This window comes from Brachypodium distachyon, chromosome 4 (genome assembly GCF_000005505.3).
Source record: "Brachypodium distachyon strain Bd21 chromosome 4, Brachypodium_distachyon_v3.0, whole genome shotgun sequence".
Classification (NCBI taxonomy): domain Eukaryota; kingdom Viridiplantae; phylum Streptophyta; class Magnoliopsida; order Poales; family Poaceae; genus Brachypodium; species Brachypodium distachyon.
In genome coordinates, this window is record NC_016134.3 from 3,646,814 (window position 1) to 3,662,911 (window position 16,098).

Here is a 16,098-nt window from a genome sequence, read left to right on the forward strand (position 1 = left end):
ATATCCTGTTTTTGCCAATTGAGGACCAAATTTATACGATTTCGAATTGAGTGATCATTTGTAGAGTTGTCGCCAATGTAAGGACCAAAATATACTTTTCTCTATTTAAAAATGGACTGAGTAATTAATTCTTACTACTCATCCACTAGTTTATTGTATGGACTAGGGAACGAGAGGGTCAGAGGGCGCATTGTCCATGACAGACTAGCACAGCAGCATTTCTCTTACGCTGCACGCTTTTCTTAAAGGGATCCGGGAGCTCTAGTTTAAGATAGCGTTCATTACATCGAGAATTCGATAGAAGGAAAAGGAAGGACCGCCGGAGACCTTGAAAGTTTGCGTAAACTACTGACACATGTTCCCAAGAAGTCAGAGAATTACATACCCCGAGCATATAGCCTATCTTATCACTCGATTTTGGAGTAACTTGGATCGAGAGTACCGCCACCGCAGCTACTTAAGCTAGCCGTTCAATTTCAGCACAAATCATCTAGCTAGCCAATAGCCATGAAATCAAAGCTTTCTTCCCCGTTTGCTGAAATCCCGTTCCTCAACACGCCTATCTTCCTAGTCCCTTTCCTCCTACTCTCACTCATATACTGCCTCATCTTCCCCAACGACCTCAGGCTCCAGTCGATGCTCGCTCCGTGCAATAGCGCGCCGGCAACGTCGACGTCGGCCCACCAGCTCGCCGAAGAGGCCTACACGGCCGTCGACCTGCGCGTGCTCCTCGGCGTGCTCACCCGGCCCTGCTCCTACGAGCGGCGCGCGCTCCTCCGCCTAGCCTACAAGCTCCAGCCGCCGCCGACCCGTGCCGTCATCGACGTCCGCTTCGTCCTCTGCAACATCACCACGGAGGAAGACGCCACGCTGGTGGCGCTCGAGATCATCGCCCACGACGACATCCTCGTGCTCAACTGCACGGAGAACATGAACGACGGCAAGACCTTGGAGTTCTTCTCCGCCGTGCCGCGCCTCTTCGGCGGCGCCGACGACGAGCCCGCATACGACTACGTGGGCAAGGCCGACGACGACACGTACTACCGGCTGGCGGCGCTGGCCGACACGCTGCGCGGCAAGTCCCGGCGCGACGCGTACCACGGGTTCCTGTGGCCGTGCGGCGAGGAGAAGGAGAAGGACCCCGCCGTGGAGCCGTTCATGGTGGGGTGGGGGTACGTGGTGTCGTGGGACGTGGCGGCGTGGATCTCGTCTGCGGCGGCGGAGGAGGAGCTCCGGCGGGACGCCAAGGGGCCCGAGGACATGACGTTCGCGTGGTGGCTCCGGCGAGCCGGCAGGGGGAAGAACGTGTACGGGGAGGGCCACCGGATGTATGAGTACCTTGATGAGGCGTGGATGGGGGGGCTGAGCTGCTACCGGCACTTGCTCGTGCCGGACACCGTGGCCGTGCACCGGCTCAAGGAGAGGATTCTTTGGGCGCGCACGCTCAGGTTCTTCAACGCCACAACCGGCCTCAAGCCTTCCAAGATGTACCATCTTAACTGATGTAATTGACCTCTCATCTCTTCCACTCTTCTTCGATGACTGGAAGCAACTATCCAGCGCTGCTACGGTGACAGGAAAAGCAACAAGAGGCGCTCCTGGAGGATAAAACAATGAGCCCACTTGTGTGATATTTTAGCTCGAAATTAAGTAGCGGCGTCGTGGAAACGAAGTTGAGACTCTTCGTCCGAGGTGCCCGATTCCCAGTAACAAGAGTCAATGACCCTAGCGTTTTCGCTTCATTAGGTTTCTTACAATGCTTGCTTTTTTACGTTTTCAGGTGTTGTATACAAATCAATGTTACAATATTTTCATTGTATTTTCTCTTGGTATTTTAACTAAAATAGTTGTCGTTTAATACAATTTTATCAGAGATTCAATGTTTTTGTGTTGGTTTGCATGCATGAAGGGAGGTATTTCTTGCCACGTAAGACAAAACGCTGATGTGAACGATTAAGACAAGATGCCGTGTAAGAACATTAGGAGAGGCCTAAGGCAACGCACTCATAGTCCATCGTCTCTTAGCGTTGTCTTCTTTGTGAATGATAGTAATATATTGTCTTTTTCGGGGAAAAGACAGATTGTGAACGATAAAGTTTCTTGTGCTGCATCTATACATGTTTGAAGAGATGCTCTTGAAAATAAAAATCACCTCTGCATATCCAGATCCAGATGCTCCAATTAAACAAGATGAAATTGTGGTCTCCATATGAGAAAGAACTGCCCATGAGTGATTGATTAAGCGTGGAGATGTTCGCATGTACTGAAACTTGTAGACTGATTTGAGGACACAAATATGACGAGCATGCCTTTGCAAATCGTATTTGTATGTTGAAGTGCTCTCTTAACGAACTAACGAAACACATCCACCAATACGATCAAAACAATTGTTGTCTTGCACATATCTCTCAAGTTTTGTTTGGTTCGCTCCACTATCTCACCCATTCAGGCACCCCTACGTTTCTAAGGAACTTTGAAGCAGGAATGAAAGGATGAATTTGATGTGAAACACTGTAGAAATAAGCATAATATAATGGCGACAAGTAGAGCAGAAATCCTATATATGATAGTCAATCCGAAGGATCCAGTACTTCACAACGATGTGTTTCTAGCGACAACACAATCTGTTATTTGGCACCAAATAAATGATGGCGGCTCACAAAAACTAAATGAAGTGAACATCTGTTGAGGCTCACAAAAATATACATGATGGTGCTCCTTGACTAAGCCACAATAATATGGTGTTTAACAAGTTCGAAGCTTTTAATAGTTTGAAGGTTGTTCACATGACTGCTGGCCTTTTCCGTTATTTGTCTTTGATGTAGCGGTAGGAAGTTCTGGGTCGAGCTGCGGGTGCCGCAGCCATATTTACCTGAGTTGGGTTGCGAACTGGAAATTGATTTTGTTATACTTAGAACATTTCTAGCAGGTTCCATAAAACTGGTTCTGAGATTGAAGAGGTTATACTTAGAATATTTAGTTTATCCTTTTGCGATTATAAGGATGACACACATGTCTTGTGATCACCTTGTAGAAAGATGAAGTTAGAACCCTTTTATTGATATTCCACAATATTCAGTGTATTGATCATCATATGGGTATATATAGAGCACAATAGGGGAGATAGAATAGGAGTGCAAGACCAGTAATTCGTTTAAACTTATTTATCTTATCTCTAATCTCAACTATATTACATTTCTAACATTCCCCGTCAGTCGTAACGGAAGCCAAGCGGACGATTGCGAGTGGATTTCAAGTCATGTGCTTTCATAGAGTGAGATCGAGATAGGCAATCAGAGAGGGGGGGGGGGTTGAATGATTACGCGGAAGCAAATTAAAACTTTTTCCGAAAGTTCAAACCCTAAATCACCTTTCTGTCCGTGATAGTTAAACAGCCGTAACTTTTGATTGGATGAATCAAAAAATACGTACGAGTATGCAAAAGAAAGATACTGAAATTATCTAACCAACGCAACAAGAATCAGCTCAATCAGACGTACCAATCAAAAGATATGATCAAAACAGTAACAGCTGACAGAAAGTTACGAGAATTAATCTATAATCAATTTCGAGGAATAACAAGAAAGATGAAATAATCGCGATCTTTCCTTGATCTCGTGATAAACTCGACCATCATGTCTTCATGTCGATGCCAGTCCATGCCATCAACTCTTCTTGTGATGTCTTCAAAACTCGACCATCACGTGTCGAATATCTCCAATACCGTACATCTCCGGTATAAACAACGTACGACAAACCGGTGCCCTCCCGGATCATCGTAGTCTTTCATTTCATTGTTCTTTCGCACGAACGTCCCGCATGACATTGATCCCTCGACCTCAGCTTCTCCCAAGCTTCGTCACTCGATCCCGTCATCGACCACGTTCCTCTAGTTTCGACAACATCTGAAAGCGAACACACAAATAACCAGTACGAGCACAAGTTCACGACTTGACTCAGGGTAAGTTCCACACAACTCACGCCATGTTTTCACATAAAAAACTAATGGATCAACACACCACTAGCAAAGTACTAAATCCAAACAAGATACAAGTCATCATATAAGTATCCATATTATCCAAAGTATCAACATCAATATTTCACCTAAAACACTTGCCAATGTTACACATCACCTATGATTTCACACATAGTCTTCTCCACTTCATCGTCATCAATTGCATCTCTGATGTCATGGTCCGTCACCTAGGGCAGTGTCTGCCGGCCGTCCCATTCGTGCCGTCCCATGTCTCTCCTTTATTCCCTCTCGCAGTCTTAGTGGGATTGTCGTGGACGCTAGTGATGGCACGGATGCATGCTTTGATTAGAGTTGTTGTGATGAGGCTGGAATTGATGGAGAGTAGAGAAAATTAATTCCAGAAATCTTGCCGTGTGTAAATATGAGCACCAAAAATTGAACTGTTATGTGTGGAGCCATGCCCCCCACGACTTGAACACCTCACCTAGCGATTGTTCTCATGACAACATAGCAATTGCCAGAATTTCGCGGTCGATAATCTTGTCATTGCATGCTAGACTATGAAGACAACACATTGTTGTAAGGTAAATATGAGTATGCACCTCTCTCGTATGTTAATTGCTATTTCTTCACTAGCCCCATGGTAGTGATCGTCAGGCTGTTTCTCGGCGGACATGTATCAATTTGTAACGAAATCATGTGAGAACTTGCATGCAGAAACAGAAGAAACTGAAGTGGAGAGTTGGTCTTCCGAAGTTGAACTAGCTGGGATGCAGAACATGTAAAGCTGAAATTTCGTCAGAAAGAGTGGTTCTGTGAGAAGTTTGCCTCAAAAACTGTGTGATGAAACTTGCATGCAGAAAGGAAGAACAAAAGTGTACTCTCTGTTACTCTATACGTACTAGAAAAATGCACTTGTGTTGCTACAGAATTAAAAGTATATATTACATGTATGAGTTGTTTTAAATACTTATGTTCATATTTTCTTATTTTATGCTAAATAAGAATTCTCTCAAAATATTTATTTGAGAAAACAATTATCCCCAAAGTATTCATCAAACCAAATCAATTACAATAAAATATCTTGATACCTACATCACATTGAATGGGTGACAATCAAATAATAAATTATATAACAAGCCAGGGTGTGCTCTCGATGGATGAGTGTAAAAATTTCATCACAGTGAGATTCCATGGCCTTTTGCATCTAAAAGCGCTTGAGATGCTCACCTTTGACAGGAAGTTTCCGAACCTTTCACCGGCGACAGGAAACTTGGTTTAACATAGTGTGAGAGCCTTTCCATTCGGGCTCTCATGTTGCGCAACAACCAATGAAGTGGTGGAGTTAAGAGAAACATTTAAATAAATTCCAACCAAATACGAGCCAGTTTCCAATAGCTAGTTTACTAAGTTCATGTGAAAGCATATCACGAATGGTGAGCAGCTCTTGGAAGAGCCATGTCGCAGTTTTGCTTGAAATCTGTATGTTTTGTTTGGTTCACTCTAATATCTCACTTTGTTTTCGTTGATTCACTAATTTCTCTTGCGCTAAAGTTCTACTCGACAGGAACATGGTGTTGAATGGGTTTCCATGAAGATGTTCCTAATTTGGAAGCTATAAATATCTAGTCCAAGAGGTTCATAACAATGCATCTGTAATGAATCAATGGCCTCTCTCTTAACACCCCATGGATGAGGCTCACAAAGATGAAATGAACTAATCATGAAGAATTCAGACATGATTGAAGGCAGGACTATACAAACAGGGCTTCAGACTGACACCCACCAAAATTGATGGTTATTTTTTCTTTCTCGAACCCACCCCTAAAGACGGATCATTTTCATTAGAAGAAAACGCCATGCATGGGTGCAAAAGTTACAACTCAAAGTACACAAACCGGAAACAAACAAAAACACAGAGAAAGTAGCCCAAGGAGCCGGCAAAAAACACAAGCTGTACACACTACACTACACTACCAGTCCAAGGAACCGTAAGGGTGGTTCGTGTATTTTGGTTCTTGGTTTTGTGAATTTGAATTCTGAAGAGTGTGTGGCAACAAAGAATGGAAAATGCCTTGTCTGCTAAGATATGCATGAAATTTTTTTAAGACATTCCCAATCTATTTGTACAGTACATTCATGTTTTATCTGAAAGTCTAGATTAAACCTGAATATTCAAATTGTTATTTTTGTTTTCAAGAATGCAATCCAGTGGGTGCATCATCAATTAAAGGAGAAGAGCCAGAAGGCTAGTACAACGCCGAAAACGGCTACAACGCCCATCGGGCAAAGAACAAGGAGAAATTACAGCCTATCAAGCAACCTACTCACCGCGAAGGCCGAACCAACACCCCTATTCCTAAAGAGGCCGGCAGAGCACCACCGATCCAATTCCTCCCGGACAGTAGCTAGTACCCAATGGACTGAAGGAGACACCCCGTTGAAGACGATGTCATTACGATGGCGCCAGATGATCCAAAAGACCAGAGTGATAGCCGTCAGAAAGTCCTTTCGCCCACTCCTCGAAAGGGGCCAAGAGGTCCACCATTCCCGCAAGTCAGCCCCCGGCTCGGGGCACCAATCCCGTGGACCCAGCAGGTCAGCAGTTGCTGCCACACCTGACGAGAAAAGACACAGCCACTAGTAGGTGAGAGATGGTCTCATCCCCTTGATCGCAAAGGGGGCACCTAGGCAGGGGTGGGAGACCACACCTGCGAAGCCGGTCCGCAGTCCAGAATCTGCCCCGGGCCGCCAGCCAAGCGAAGCACTGGCAACACTCAGGAGCCCTGGAGTCCCACACCACAGACGCCATCGGATCATGCCGCTGACCAGCGAAGAGGTTCGCATAGGCAGTTTTGGCCGAATAGACCCCATCCTTGGCCCAATTCCACACCAAAACATCATCCACCCCGGCCTCCAAGCGGACGCTCCGGAGCCACTCCCAAAGACTTAGGAACTCGGCAATGGCCATCGCAGTCAGGTCGGGGCCCACGTCGTCAAGCCATAGGCCATTCATCGCCTCTCTGACAGTACGGCGACGCAAAGAGCCCGCACGCACATGCCCCGCAAGCGTCGGGAAAGCATCGCGAAGATGAACGCCACGCAGCCAACGGTCGATCCAGAAGAGCGTGCGACGCCCATCCCCCACCCTAGAAGAGGTGGACACCTCAAAGATCTCATCCACCTCTTTATGGATGCTCAAGGAAAGCCCCTTCCAAGGTTTAGAGACATCCACACGCTCCAGCCACCTCCAGCGGACCCTCAAGGCCAGGTTGAGCAAGTGGGGGTTAGGGATGTCGAGGCCACCTTAGGGTTTGGGAGAGCAAACCGACCTCCAAGCCGTGAGACAATTCCCCCCATGAGCCTCTTTCTGCCCCCTTCAAAGGAATCCATGCCAGATTTTATCCACACCCTTGACAATCTTGGCTGGCAAATCAAGGGACATCATGGGGTAGACCGGAATAGCCGAGAGCGTGGACTTGATGAGCACCGCGCCTTCCACGAGGCCAGGCGGCCTTTCACCTTGTCCACAACCGGCCGAAGTTGGTTGGCCGTATGCTTGCGGATCCCAAGAGGAAGCCCCAAGTAGGTGCAGGGGAAGTCCCAAGTCGCACACTGAAGAACATCTCCAACCATTTCAAGCTGCTCGTCGGAGCACCGAATGAGATGGGCGGAGCTCTTGGTGAAGTTGTGCAAAGGCCCGAGGCAACACCAAAGTCGGAGATTAACCTCGAGCAGCCCACAATGTCCTTCCACGAAGGTCGAAGGAACGTGACCACGTTGTCCGCGAAGATGGACGTGCGATGGGAGAAACCCCCCGCCGCCAGGGGGGTCAAGAGCCAGCCCGCACTCCGCTGCTTTCTCAAGCAGACAGTGGAGCACGTCCATAACCAGGATAAAGAGGATCGGCGACAAGGGGTCACCCTGCCTAAGACCCCTCCTGTGCTCAATGGTCTCACCAGGGACACCGTTGAGCAAAACCCGCGTCGAGGCCGTAGAGAGCAGGCCACAAATCCACGCCTGGAAACGGTGTCCAAAGCCACGACGAACCAAGGTCTCCACCAGGAAGGCCCAATCCACAGTGTCAAAGGCCTTGGTGATGTCGAGCTTAAGGAGAACCGCATCAATTTTGGTCTGATGCAATTTCCTTGCCGTGCCTTGAACCAACATGAAATTGTCATGCAGGCAGCGGCCCTTCACAAAGGCACTCTAATGCGGCCCCACCAGCCGAGGGAGGGCTGGCGCCAGCCTCGTAGCCATAACCTTCATGAAAAGTTTGGCCACACTATGGATCAGGCTAACCGGCCTGAAATTGTGATATTTTTTTCACCAGGTAAATAGGTATTGTTATTAACTTATTGCTGAATATTTAGTGAAGAAAGAAACAAGCCATTCAAAAAGTACCGATCGATATATAAAAAATAAAAACAAAAACATTGCTACATCCTGATGAGTCAATTCAAGATTTTTTTCAGTAGTTAAAGGACAATGTATTAGGGTCAACAATTAGTAGTTAAAATTGCAGTCCTGCAGGTGTGCCTTTTTCAGTTACAATTCTTGGCAGTGCTAAACGGAACTGGTATTGGAAAGGCTGCTCCAAAGCAGCAACTGCCAGACAACCGTCAAGATAAATGTATGTACGCGCTGCTTACCTATAAAGATTTTTAAATTATTAAAGAATATTAATAATCATAAAAAATCTTCTTAGTAAGGATGCTTACATCATCGTTTAGCCATTTGGTACTATCTAGCTGGCACACCAATTCAGACTATTTTAGAGATACTTCATCTATCTTCACCAATTTTTTTTTTTGAAGATTCTTCTGTTACTACTAAATGAGCACATTCACTGCATGGCCCAATGGCGACTCCGCGATATTCGGTTCACATGTTTTCTTTGGTTCACTCCACTATCTCACCCATCTATGCGGTCCCTAATTTGCTTTCAAATGCTTGCATCTATAGGCATATTGGCAGCAATTGAAATGGAAAGTACGTGTATAAACACAACAATGTGTTTCCGGTGCCAGCAGAATCTCTTGAGTAGCACCAAAAGAATGATGGAGGCTCACAGAAACTAAGTGAGGCGACGATCCGTTGAGGCTCACGCAACTGTTGTTTTCCGGGATTTGCTTTTGTACGTCCCCTTAAAACCTTCGAAATCTAATACAATCAGGTGATTAAACTATCTACGTACTAGGACACATAGATACAATCTGGTTGGATTTCACGTTCCTTCTTTCCTACCTTATCTTTTTCTGCGAAGAGGGCCACCAATATATTAATATTCCTCGACAACGGTACAAAGAATAAGTAATAAAAATTACAAATGTCAAATTGTAAACGATTTTCACCTCTTGGGTTCCCTTCAACGAGATCCTCACAGCAAAATCCCATATCGATATGTTTTGACGAAAAATCATTTATTTTTTGTCTTGTCTTGATGGCTAGAATAGTCATGTCTTCTTACTCACAAATGCAAGTCTTAGCCAGCACACCTACATGACACGGCAGCAAGAAAATCGTTGAGACACGATACGGGACAAGGACACAAGACGTTCCGGATTCTTGTTTTGAGAGCACAAGATGTTCCAGATTATGGGTGTGTTTGGTTCTTGTCCAAAATTAGCCCTACCAAAATTTTGGCAACTTATATTATTTTGTTTTGCCAACGGAATTTTGCCAACCTGCTCACACCTTTTTCACAAATCTGGCCAACTTTTTAGCCAACCATAGGTCAACAAATTTTTGACCAAATATTTAGCTAGCCAATTGTTGGCAAAAATTGGGTATACACGGGCATATCAGTCCATCACCTTACGCGGCCCACGGCAGCTCATGGGCCTTGTGTCGGGTTCTGGCATGCGGGCCCTGTCAATCGAATTCAATGTGCCGTTGCTAAACCCGTGACATGTCAGTCAGCCACCCCCACCACATCGCCAGCCCAAAGCAAAGCTGCAGCGATTCCATTACTCCGCGACAGCTCAGCCAGGGAAATCCCCTAAAAATAAACTCAGCCAGGGAAATTCGCTAAAAAAAAAAACTCAGCCAGGGAAACCTCTCATCTCGCCACTGCTTAGCAGCAACGCAAGTGTTAGACAGACTCACAGACACATATGCACATGGCTTAATTGCATATCAATGGATGGCACCGGGAAATGCAGGTGTTTACAAATGAAGCTCTAAGTACAACCATAATAGAGTTAAACAAAGAAAAATGAACCTGGGTCAGGAGGAGGAGTTCCCCGGGCCCGGCAAGCTGCGAGTAGAGAGAGAGATGTTATTACGCGGCCGGCTAATCTCCGAGAGCTTTTGCCTTTTTCTCCTTGCTAGCCTCCAACATGCAGCAAAGCAAAGCCTGATGGATGGATGACCTTGTCTCTCTCAAGCTCCAGCATAAAAAACATGGGACCCAAACCACGGAAAAGTCCGTGGGGTCCGCTGGCCAGTCTCCGGGTCCCAGCGAAGTGTGAGGACCGTTAGGCCCACCTCCCAGAAAGCTCCAGCTGAGTTGCATTTTCCACTTCGCAGGCAGACAAAGAGAGCTTGGCAACGGGTACAAGAAAGTACCACACCCAGACATTTTCTTCTTGGCATTTTACATTTGCTTGCGTCCTGGACAGTACTCTTACACCAAATTTTCAGCTAATCAACCTTACCAAGTACATTGTACACATGAGACATCTACTTGGCACCAGGAACAGGAAGATATCTCTTGGTATAGGTTATATCACTTCACTTTATTTTGCAGAGAACTGTGTCAGAAGTTATGTGAAATCATCTTAGCAGGAGAGGCAAGAAACGGTTTTCAGTTGTTGAATCAAAGTTTGAAGAAATCTAGAACAAAATTAGTGTAGTATTGGTAGCAAAGTTTTAACAAAATCGATTTTTTCTTTTAAAAACAGAGATGGGTCTGCCGAACAGCCGCAGGCCAGCAACTACAGGAACGTGCCGGCGAGCTCGAATTGAACAAATAAATAAATAAATAAATAATGATGAGCTCCTAGGAATAGAAAGGCCAAGAAGACCCAAAGCCATGGATCTCGCCTCCCCCGTCTCCTAGCCAAGAACAGCTACCCACACCCCCACACACATTGCCATAGCATGCTCGGCGGAAAGATCGCGCGGCGGCTCTGAGGCAGCAATGGCAGCGGCAGCAGAGTGGGAGAATGGGAGCGATGCGGGGCCCAACGGCGACTCGGCGATGTTCGCTTCGCCGGTGAAGGCCAGGGCTAGGGCGCCGGAGTCGGAGGCCGGCACCTCGGCGGTGACGGCGTCGGAGTCCTCGGAGGCGAGGGTCGACGACGGCAACATCCAGGAGGCCGAGTCGTCGCTCCGCGAGGGCCTCTCCCTCAACTACGAGGTCTCGAATCTTTGCCCTCATCTCCCATTTTTGCCTTTTCGACCTGATCTGGGAGGCGATGAGAGTTGTGTTCGATGTGTTTGGACAGAATGGGATGAAAAGATCGGAACATTTTGGGGTCACCCTATGGCTATGTCCTTCGTTGCGTTTGGGGGGAAGATTGGGATATTTGCGCTGATATCCTAGTGCCTGGTTTCTTAGTTCATTCGTTGCGTTTGGGTAACATTGTTTTGTTAAGGTCGAGGGGTGTGCGTCCATTTTGATTTGGTCAAATTGAGGCAACAATGATAAACTTCTGCCTGGAAAAAGATGGAGCCTTTGGGGGAGATGTAGGGAGTTAAGTTATCTTGTGAAAATTATTCTCTAGGTGATGATTTTTCTCCCTGACACATGCGTAATCCAGAAGCATCTAGAACTCAAAGAATGTGAAATAGCTCAAGGATTAATGTATGGACATGGTTTGGTTAGTTGGTGATTATGTTATAGAGTGAATTTGGGAGCTGGCGAGCCATTCTAACATTAACATGGATTTGTGCAATTTGTACTGTATTAGCATTCTTTGCACATTATGGTGCAAGCGTGGCTCAATTCAGAAGCAATTTGCATGATCAACACCATGGGAATTGAATTTGAAAAATATCAATTTTCATTGTTCAGTTCAGTGGGACAGCAATTTGTTCCCGTTTAGTATTTGTTGGAATGAAAAGCCAAAAATGTTTCCCTACTCTTCTCTTAAATTTCAACAAATGATAATGTGGCATTGAATTAATAAATTTACTCTTTATGCTGGGTCCTAATATGAGGCAATTTCTGGTGGAATTTACAAGCATGAGGAATCTCGGAGTTCTTATTTAACTTCCTGGAAGAGATTAAGTTGGAGACACTTCTTATTTTCGATAAAAGTAGGGTCTGGAAGTATAATATGTAGGATACTGGGGGTGTTGTTTATGCTAGAGTTCAGAACCACAAGTTAAGTTTAAATAATACTATTAGCGAAAACTGTTTTATTGTGAATACTGAATTCATATGTGTGCTGAAAATGTTATTTCTGCTTGACTAGCTGAATCCCCCTAGTTTATGACTTTTTGAAATCCTTTCAAGTGTCACTGTCTTATGATCATAATATGTGATCTAAATTTTTGTGTGTTAACAGAGATTGTGATAGTAGCCCCTTTGTGAATGTGGACCTTATCTCCTATTATGATTTACGGACCTATTTGATATACGAGACTCTTTTTGTCATAATGATGGCAGGCTAGTAGCAAAGCGAACACTCGGCGTATCTTGTACTTTACTCCTGCTAACTGTCTTATTTGTTTGCTTTCAATATTAGGAAGCAAGAGCTCTTCTTGGGAGACTCGAATATCAAAGAGGCAATGTGGAAGCAGCTCTTCGAGTATTTGATGGAATAGACCTTCAAGCTGCTATTCAGCGATTCCAACCATCGCTTTCCGAAAAAACATCTTCAAAGCGAAATAACAAACTACGGTCAGATTCATCGAATTCAGGATCACAGCATGCTGCTAGCCTTGTTCTTGAAGCCATTTACCTGAAGTCAATGTCTCTACATAAGCTAGGGAAGCCAATGGGTGTGTATTGTTATTTCTTCACTCTGACAATTTTATTATGCTTGTCATGACACTTTGAATCCATTTACTTGCAGAGGCTGCTCAACAGTGTAAAAGTGTCCTTGATGCTGTCGAAAGTATCTTTCAACGTGGCATACCTGATGTCATGGTAGAACAAAAGCTGCAAGAAACTGTCAGCAAATCTGTTGAGCTTCTCCCTGAACTATGGAAGCAAGCAGGAGCTTATCAAGAATCACTTGCTTCTTACCGACGTGCTCTTCTTAGTCAATGGAATCTCGATGATGAATGCTGCAGAAGGATTCAGAAGAGATTTGCTGTTTTTCTGCTTTATGGTGGCGTTGAAGCAAGCCCCCCAAGCTTGGCTTCACAAACTGAAGGTTCATTTGTTCCTAAGAATAATTTGGAAGAGGCAATCCTACTGCTCATGATACTATTGAAGAAGTGGTACCTTGGGAAGACTCACTGGGATCCATCAGTGATGGAGCATCTGACCTTTGCACTGTCACTCTGCGGCGAGACATCAGTTCTTGCTAAGCATCTCGAAGAGGTTTTACCTGGAATATACCCTCGAACTGAGCGATGGTATAGTCTAGCTCTTTGTTATTCTGCAGCTTCTGATAATGAAGCTGCATTAAATTTGTTAAAGAAGTCTTTAAATAGGAATGAGACTCCCAATGACATAAATGCCCTGCTGTTAGCTGCTAAGATATGCAGTTCAGATTATTTTCTTGCCTCTGAGGGTGTAGAGTATGCAAGAAGAGCAGTCACTAATGCTGAATCATCAGATGGGCATTTCAAGAGTGTTGCCCTCCATTTCGTGGGGAGTTGCCTGGCAAATAAGTCCAAAATCTCTTCATCCGATCACCAAAGATCTCTCCTGCAGGCTGAGGCCTTGAAGTCACTTAGTGAAGCACTTTCTCTTGACCGCCACAACCCAGATTTAATATTTGATATGGGGGTTGAGTATGCTGAGCAACGAAACATGCATGCTGCCTTGAAATGTGCAAAGCAGTTCATTGACTCAACTGGTGGGTCTGTTGCTAAAGGCTGGAGATTGCTATCGTTGGTTCTTTCTGCACAGCAAAGGTATTCAGAAGCAGAAGTGGTGACTGATGCTGCATTAGATGAAACCACAAAATGGGAGCAAGGGCATTTACTTAGAATAAGGGCTAAATTGAAGGTTGCCCAATCATTACCAATGGAAGCAGTTGAAGCATACCGTACCCTTCTTGCTCTTGTTCAGGCACAACGGAAGACTTATGGATCTGTAAAGAATGGCAAGGTTTGTCTCCTCAAATATGAAATATTGTTGAATTTTCACGCAGAGTGCATCTATTTTAGTGCAAAATCATTAATATTCCTGTGAAAATTTGCTTGAAAATCTTTGTTTGCTAGTAAAAGATGGTTCTGGGATGCTCTAGATATGAAATCTTTCACTTACTCTAGTTAGAACGAAGTTGGATTGGATCCTGACACTGAACTGTGTTGCTACTCAGAAATGTGCTTCAAACTGCTTTCTTGTTTATTATTAGCTGCCGAAACAGACTACCAAAGTTTTTAATCAATATACCCTGTTCTTTTTGCCATCTCATTCTTTGTGGAATTTTTTTAGGAAGAGGCTGATAAAGTGAGCGAGTTTGAAGTTTGGCAGGGTCTTGCCAATTTGTATGCTAGCCTTTCGTATTGGAGAGATGCTGACGTATGTTTGCAGAAGGCTAAAGCTTTGAAAACATATTCTGCCACAACACTTCATGCAGAAGGTGAGGAAAATCTGGTAACAGAATTATGTTTTGGGAACCGCATACTGGCATCATCTCTGGTTATTTGTGCCTCAAAGGTTTATTTGTTTATTTTCATGCATGATAATTTAGACATGGGTAATGTGTTCAAATCTTGGTTCACTTTATTTCTTAATTTTGACATTCATGTAGGCTTGGCATTTATTAAACTGAAAAGTTGGAAAATATCTCTGTTTTTTCTTCTGTGAAATGTCCTATTACAATCATGATCCCTTCATTTCTTTCCAGGTGACATGCATGAGGTGCGTGCGCAAACGCATGATGCGTTGGCTGCATACCTGAATGCACTTTCGACAGAGGTAGATCATGTGCCATCCAAGGTGTCCATTGGTGCTCTCCTATCTAAACAAGGGCCCAAGTATCTCCCTGTGGCAAGGAGCTTCCTCTCGGATGCTCTAAGGCTTGAGCCTACAAATCGAACAGCCTGGTTCTTCCTAGGACAGGTCCACAAGCATGACGGCAGGCTAGCTGATGCCGCTGACTGCTTCCAGGCGGCCTCGATGCTTGAGGAGTCGGATCCAGTAGAAAGTCTCCGACATCTCTGATGGGTCATCTGCAACAAAATGAGGTTTCTTTTTCGGCTAATTTTTCCCTTTCCCTCTCCTTTTTGGGTAGCTCGCTGGCCTGAAATTGGAGGCCAGCTACCTGTATGTTGTATACTTGTTTTCCTAGGAGCCAGTGGCCATGTCAAGCTGTTGTCGACAAATGATGTAATTGATTGCTAAGTGGCGTATAAGTTCCCATCAGGCATGCATGGCATTAGAAAGTATATGTATTGACATCAACCGTTACTATATATAAATTTATAATGAGTGGTCAGCTAACCTAAAACCAGTACTGTTGATGCTCCTCATAACATGTTTGTCTTTGCAATTTGGTCTTTTGCTATACACACAACAATCCGTTAATGAGCTTGTTTCATAAAATTTATGCTGTAATTCTTGCCGACTCTGTTGTGTTCAAGTACTCCTATGCCCAGCCCTTTGCCTTTGAGCTTAATTCGAACTTCTATGGCCCAAAACTGAAACGTAAAACATTCTAGCTAGATAATGAAAACATGACAAATTTCCTTGTTACTAAAGAGGCATTTTAACTTGTCAATGAGCTGAGCCTGTTCTTCTCCCTGTAGCTTCAGCTGTAGGCTCCAAACGATCTTTGCCGTCTCGGTGGCTGCACAACTTAGGTCAGGACTTTCTTGCTCTTGCGACCATTCATGCGTTCGCTCAGATATTCACATCTTATCTCACCATTTCGGATATCTTGTGTCAAAAAGTGACCATTTCCTCGGTTATTCATGCATTTCCATTTGTAGCCACCAGATGTAATATGTGCTGGAGTGCCAGAGTCTTTGCATCCAGCTGTAGCCTGTAA

At 44.8% G+C, this 16,098-nt stretch overlaps 2 protein-coding genes across 2 annotated transcripts; both read left to right on the forward strand.

The window, feature by feature from the left end:
- The first annotated feature begins 321 nt into the window (after positions 1-321).
- On the forward strand, positions 322-1,830 carry LOC100821978. Its single transcript, XM_003579244.3, has one exon. The coding sequence runs from the start codon at positions 508-510 to the stop codon at positions 1,501-1,503; it is 996 nt and encodes a 331-aa protein (XP_003579292.1). The 5' UTR covers positions 322-507; the 3' UTR covers positions 1,504-1,830.
- A 9,139-nt stretch (positions 1,831-10,969) lies between these two features.
- On the forward strand, positions 10,970-15,558 carry LOC100821058 (protein NPG1). Its single transcript, XM_003579032.4, has 5 exons — positions 10,970-11,339; positions 12,673-12,928; positions 13,003-14,210; positions 14,541-14,688; positions 14,956-15,558. The coding sequence occupies exons 1-5, from the start codon at positions 11,121-11,123 to the stop codon at positions 15,270-15,272; spliced, it is 2,148 nt and encodes a 715-aa protein (XP_003579080.1). The 5' UTR covers positions 10,970-11,120; the 3' UTR covers positions 15,273-15,558.
- Positions 15,559-16,098: the final 540 nt, after the last annotated feature.

Bases quoted from the DNA above. Each gene is read 5' to 3' on its own strand.
- LOC100821978 (XM_003579244.3), top strand. From the start codon at position 508: ATGAAATCAAAGCTTTCTTCCCCGTTTGCTGAAATCCCGTTCCTCAAC.
- LOC100821058 (XM_003579032.4), top strand. From the start codon at position 11,121: ATGGCAGCGGCAGCAGAGTGGGAGAATGGGAGCGATGCGGGGCCCAAC. The intron at 14,211-14,540 runs GTTTGTCTCCTC...GAATTTTTTTAG, and splicing joins GATCTGTAAAGAATGGCAAG to GAAGAGGCTGATAAAGTGAG. The intron at 14,689-14,955 runs GTGAGGAAAATC...ATTTCTTTCCAG, and splicing joins CACAACACTTCATGCAGAAG to GTGACATGCATGAGGTGCGT.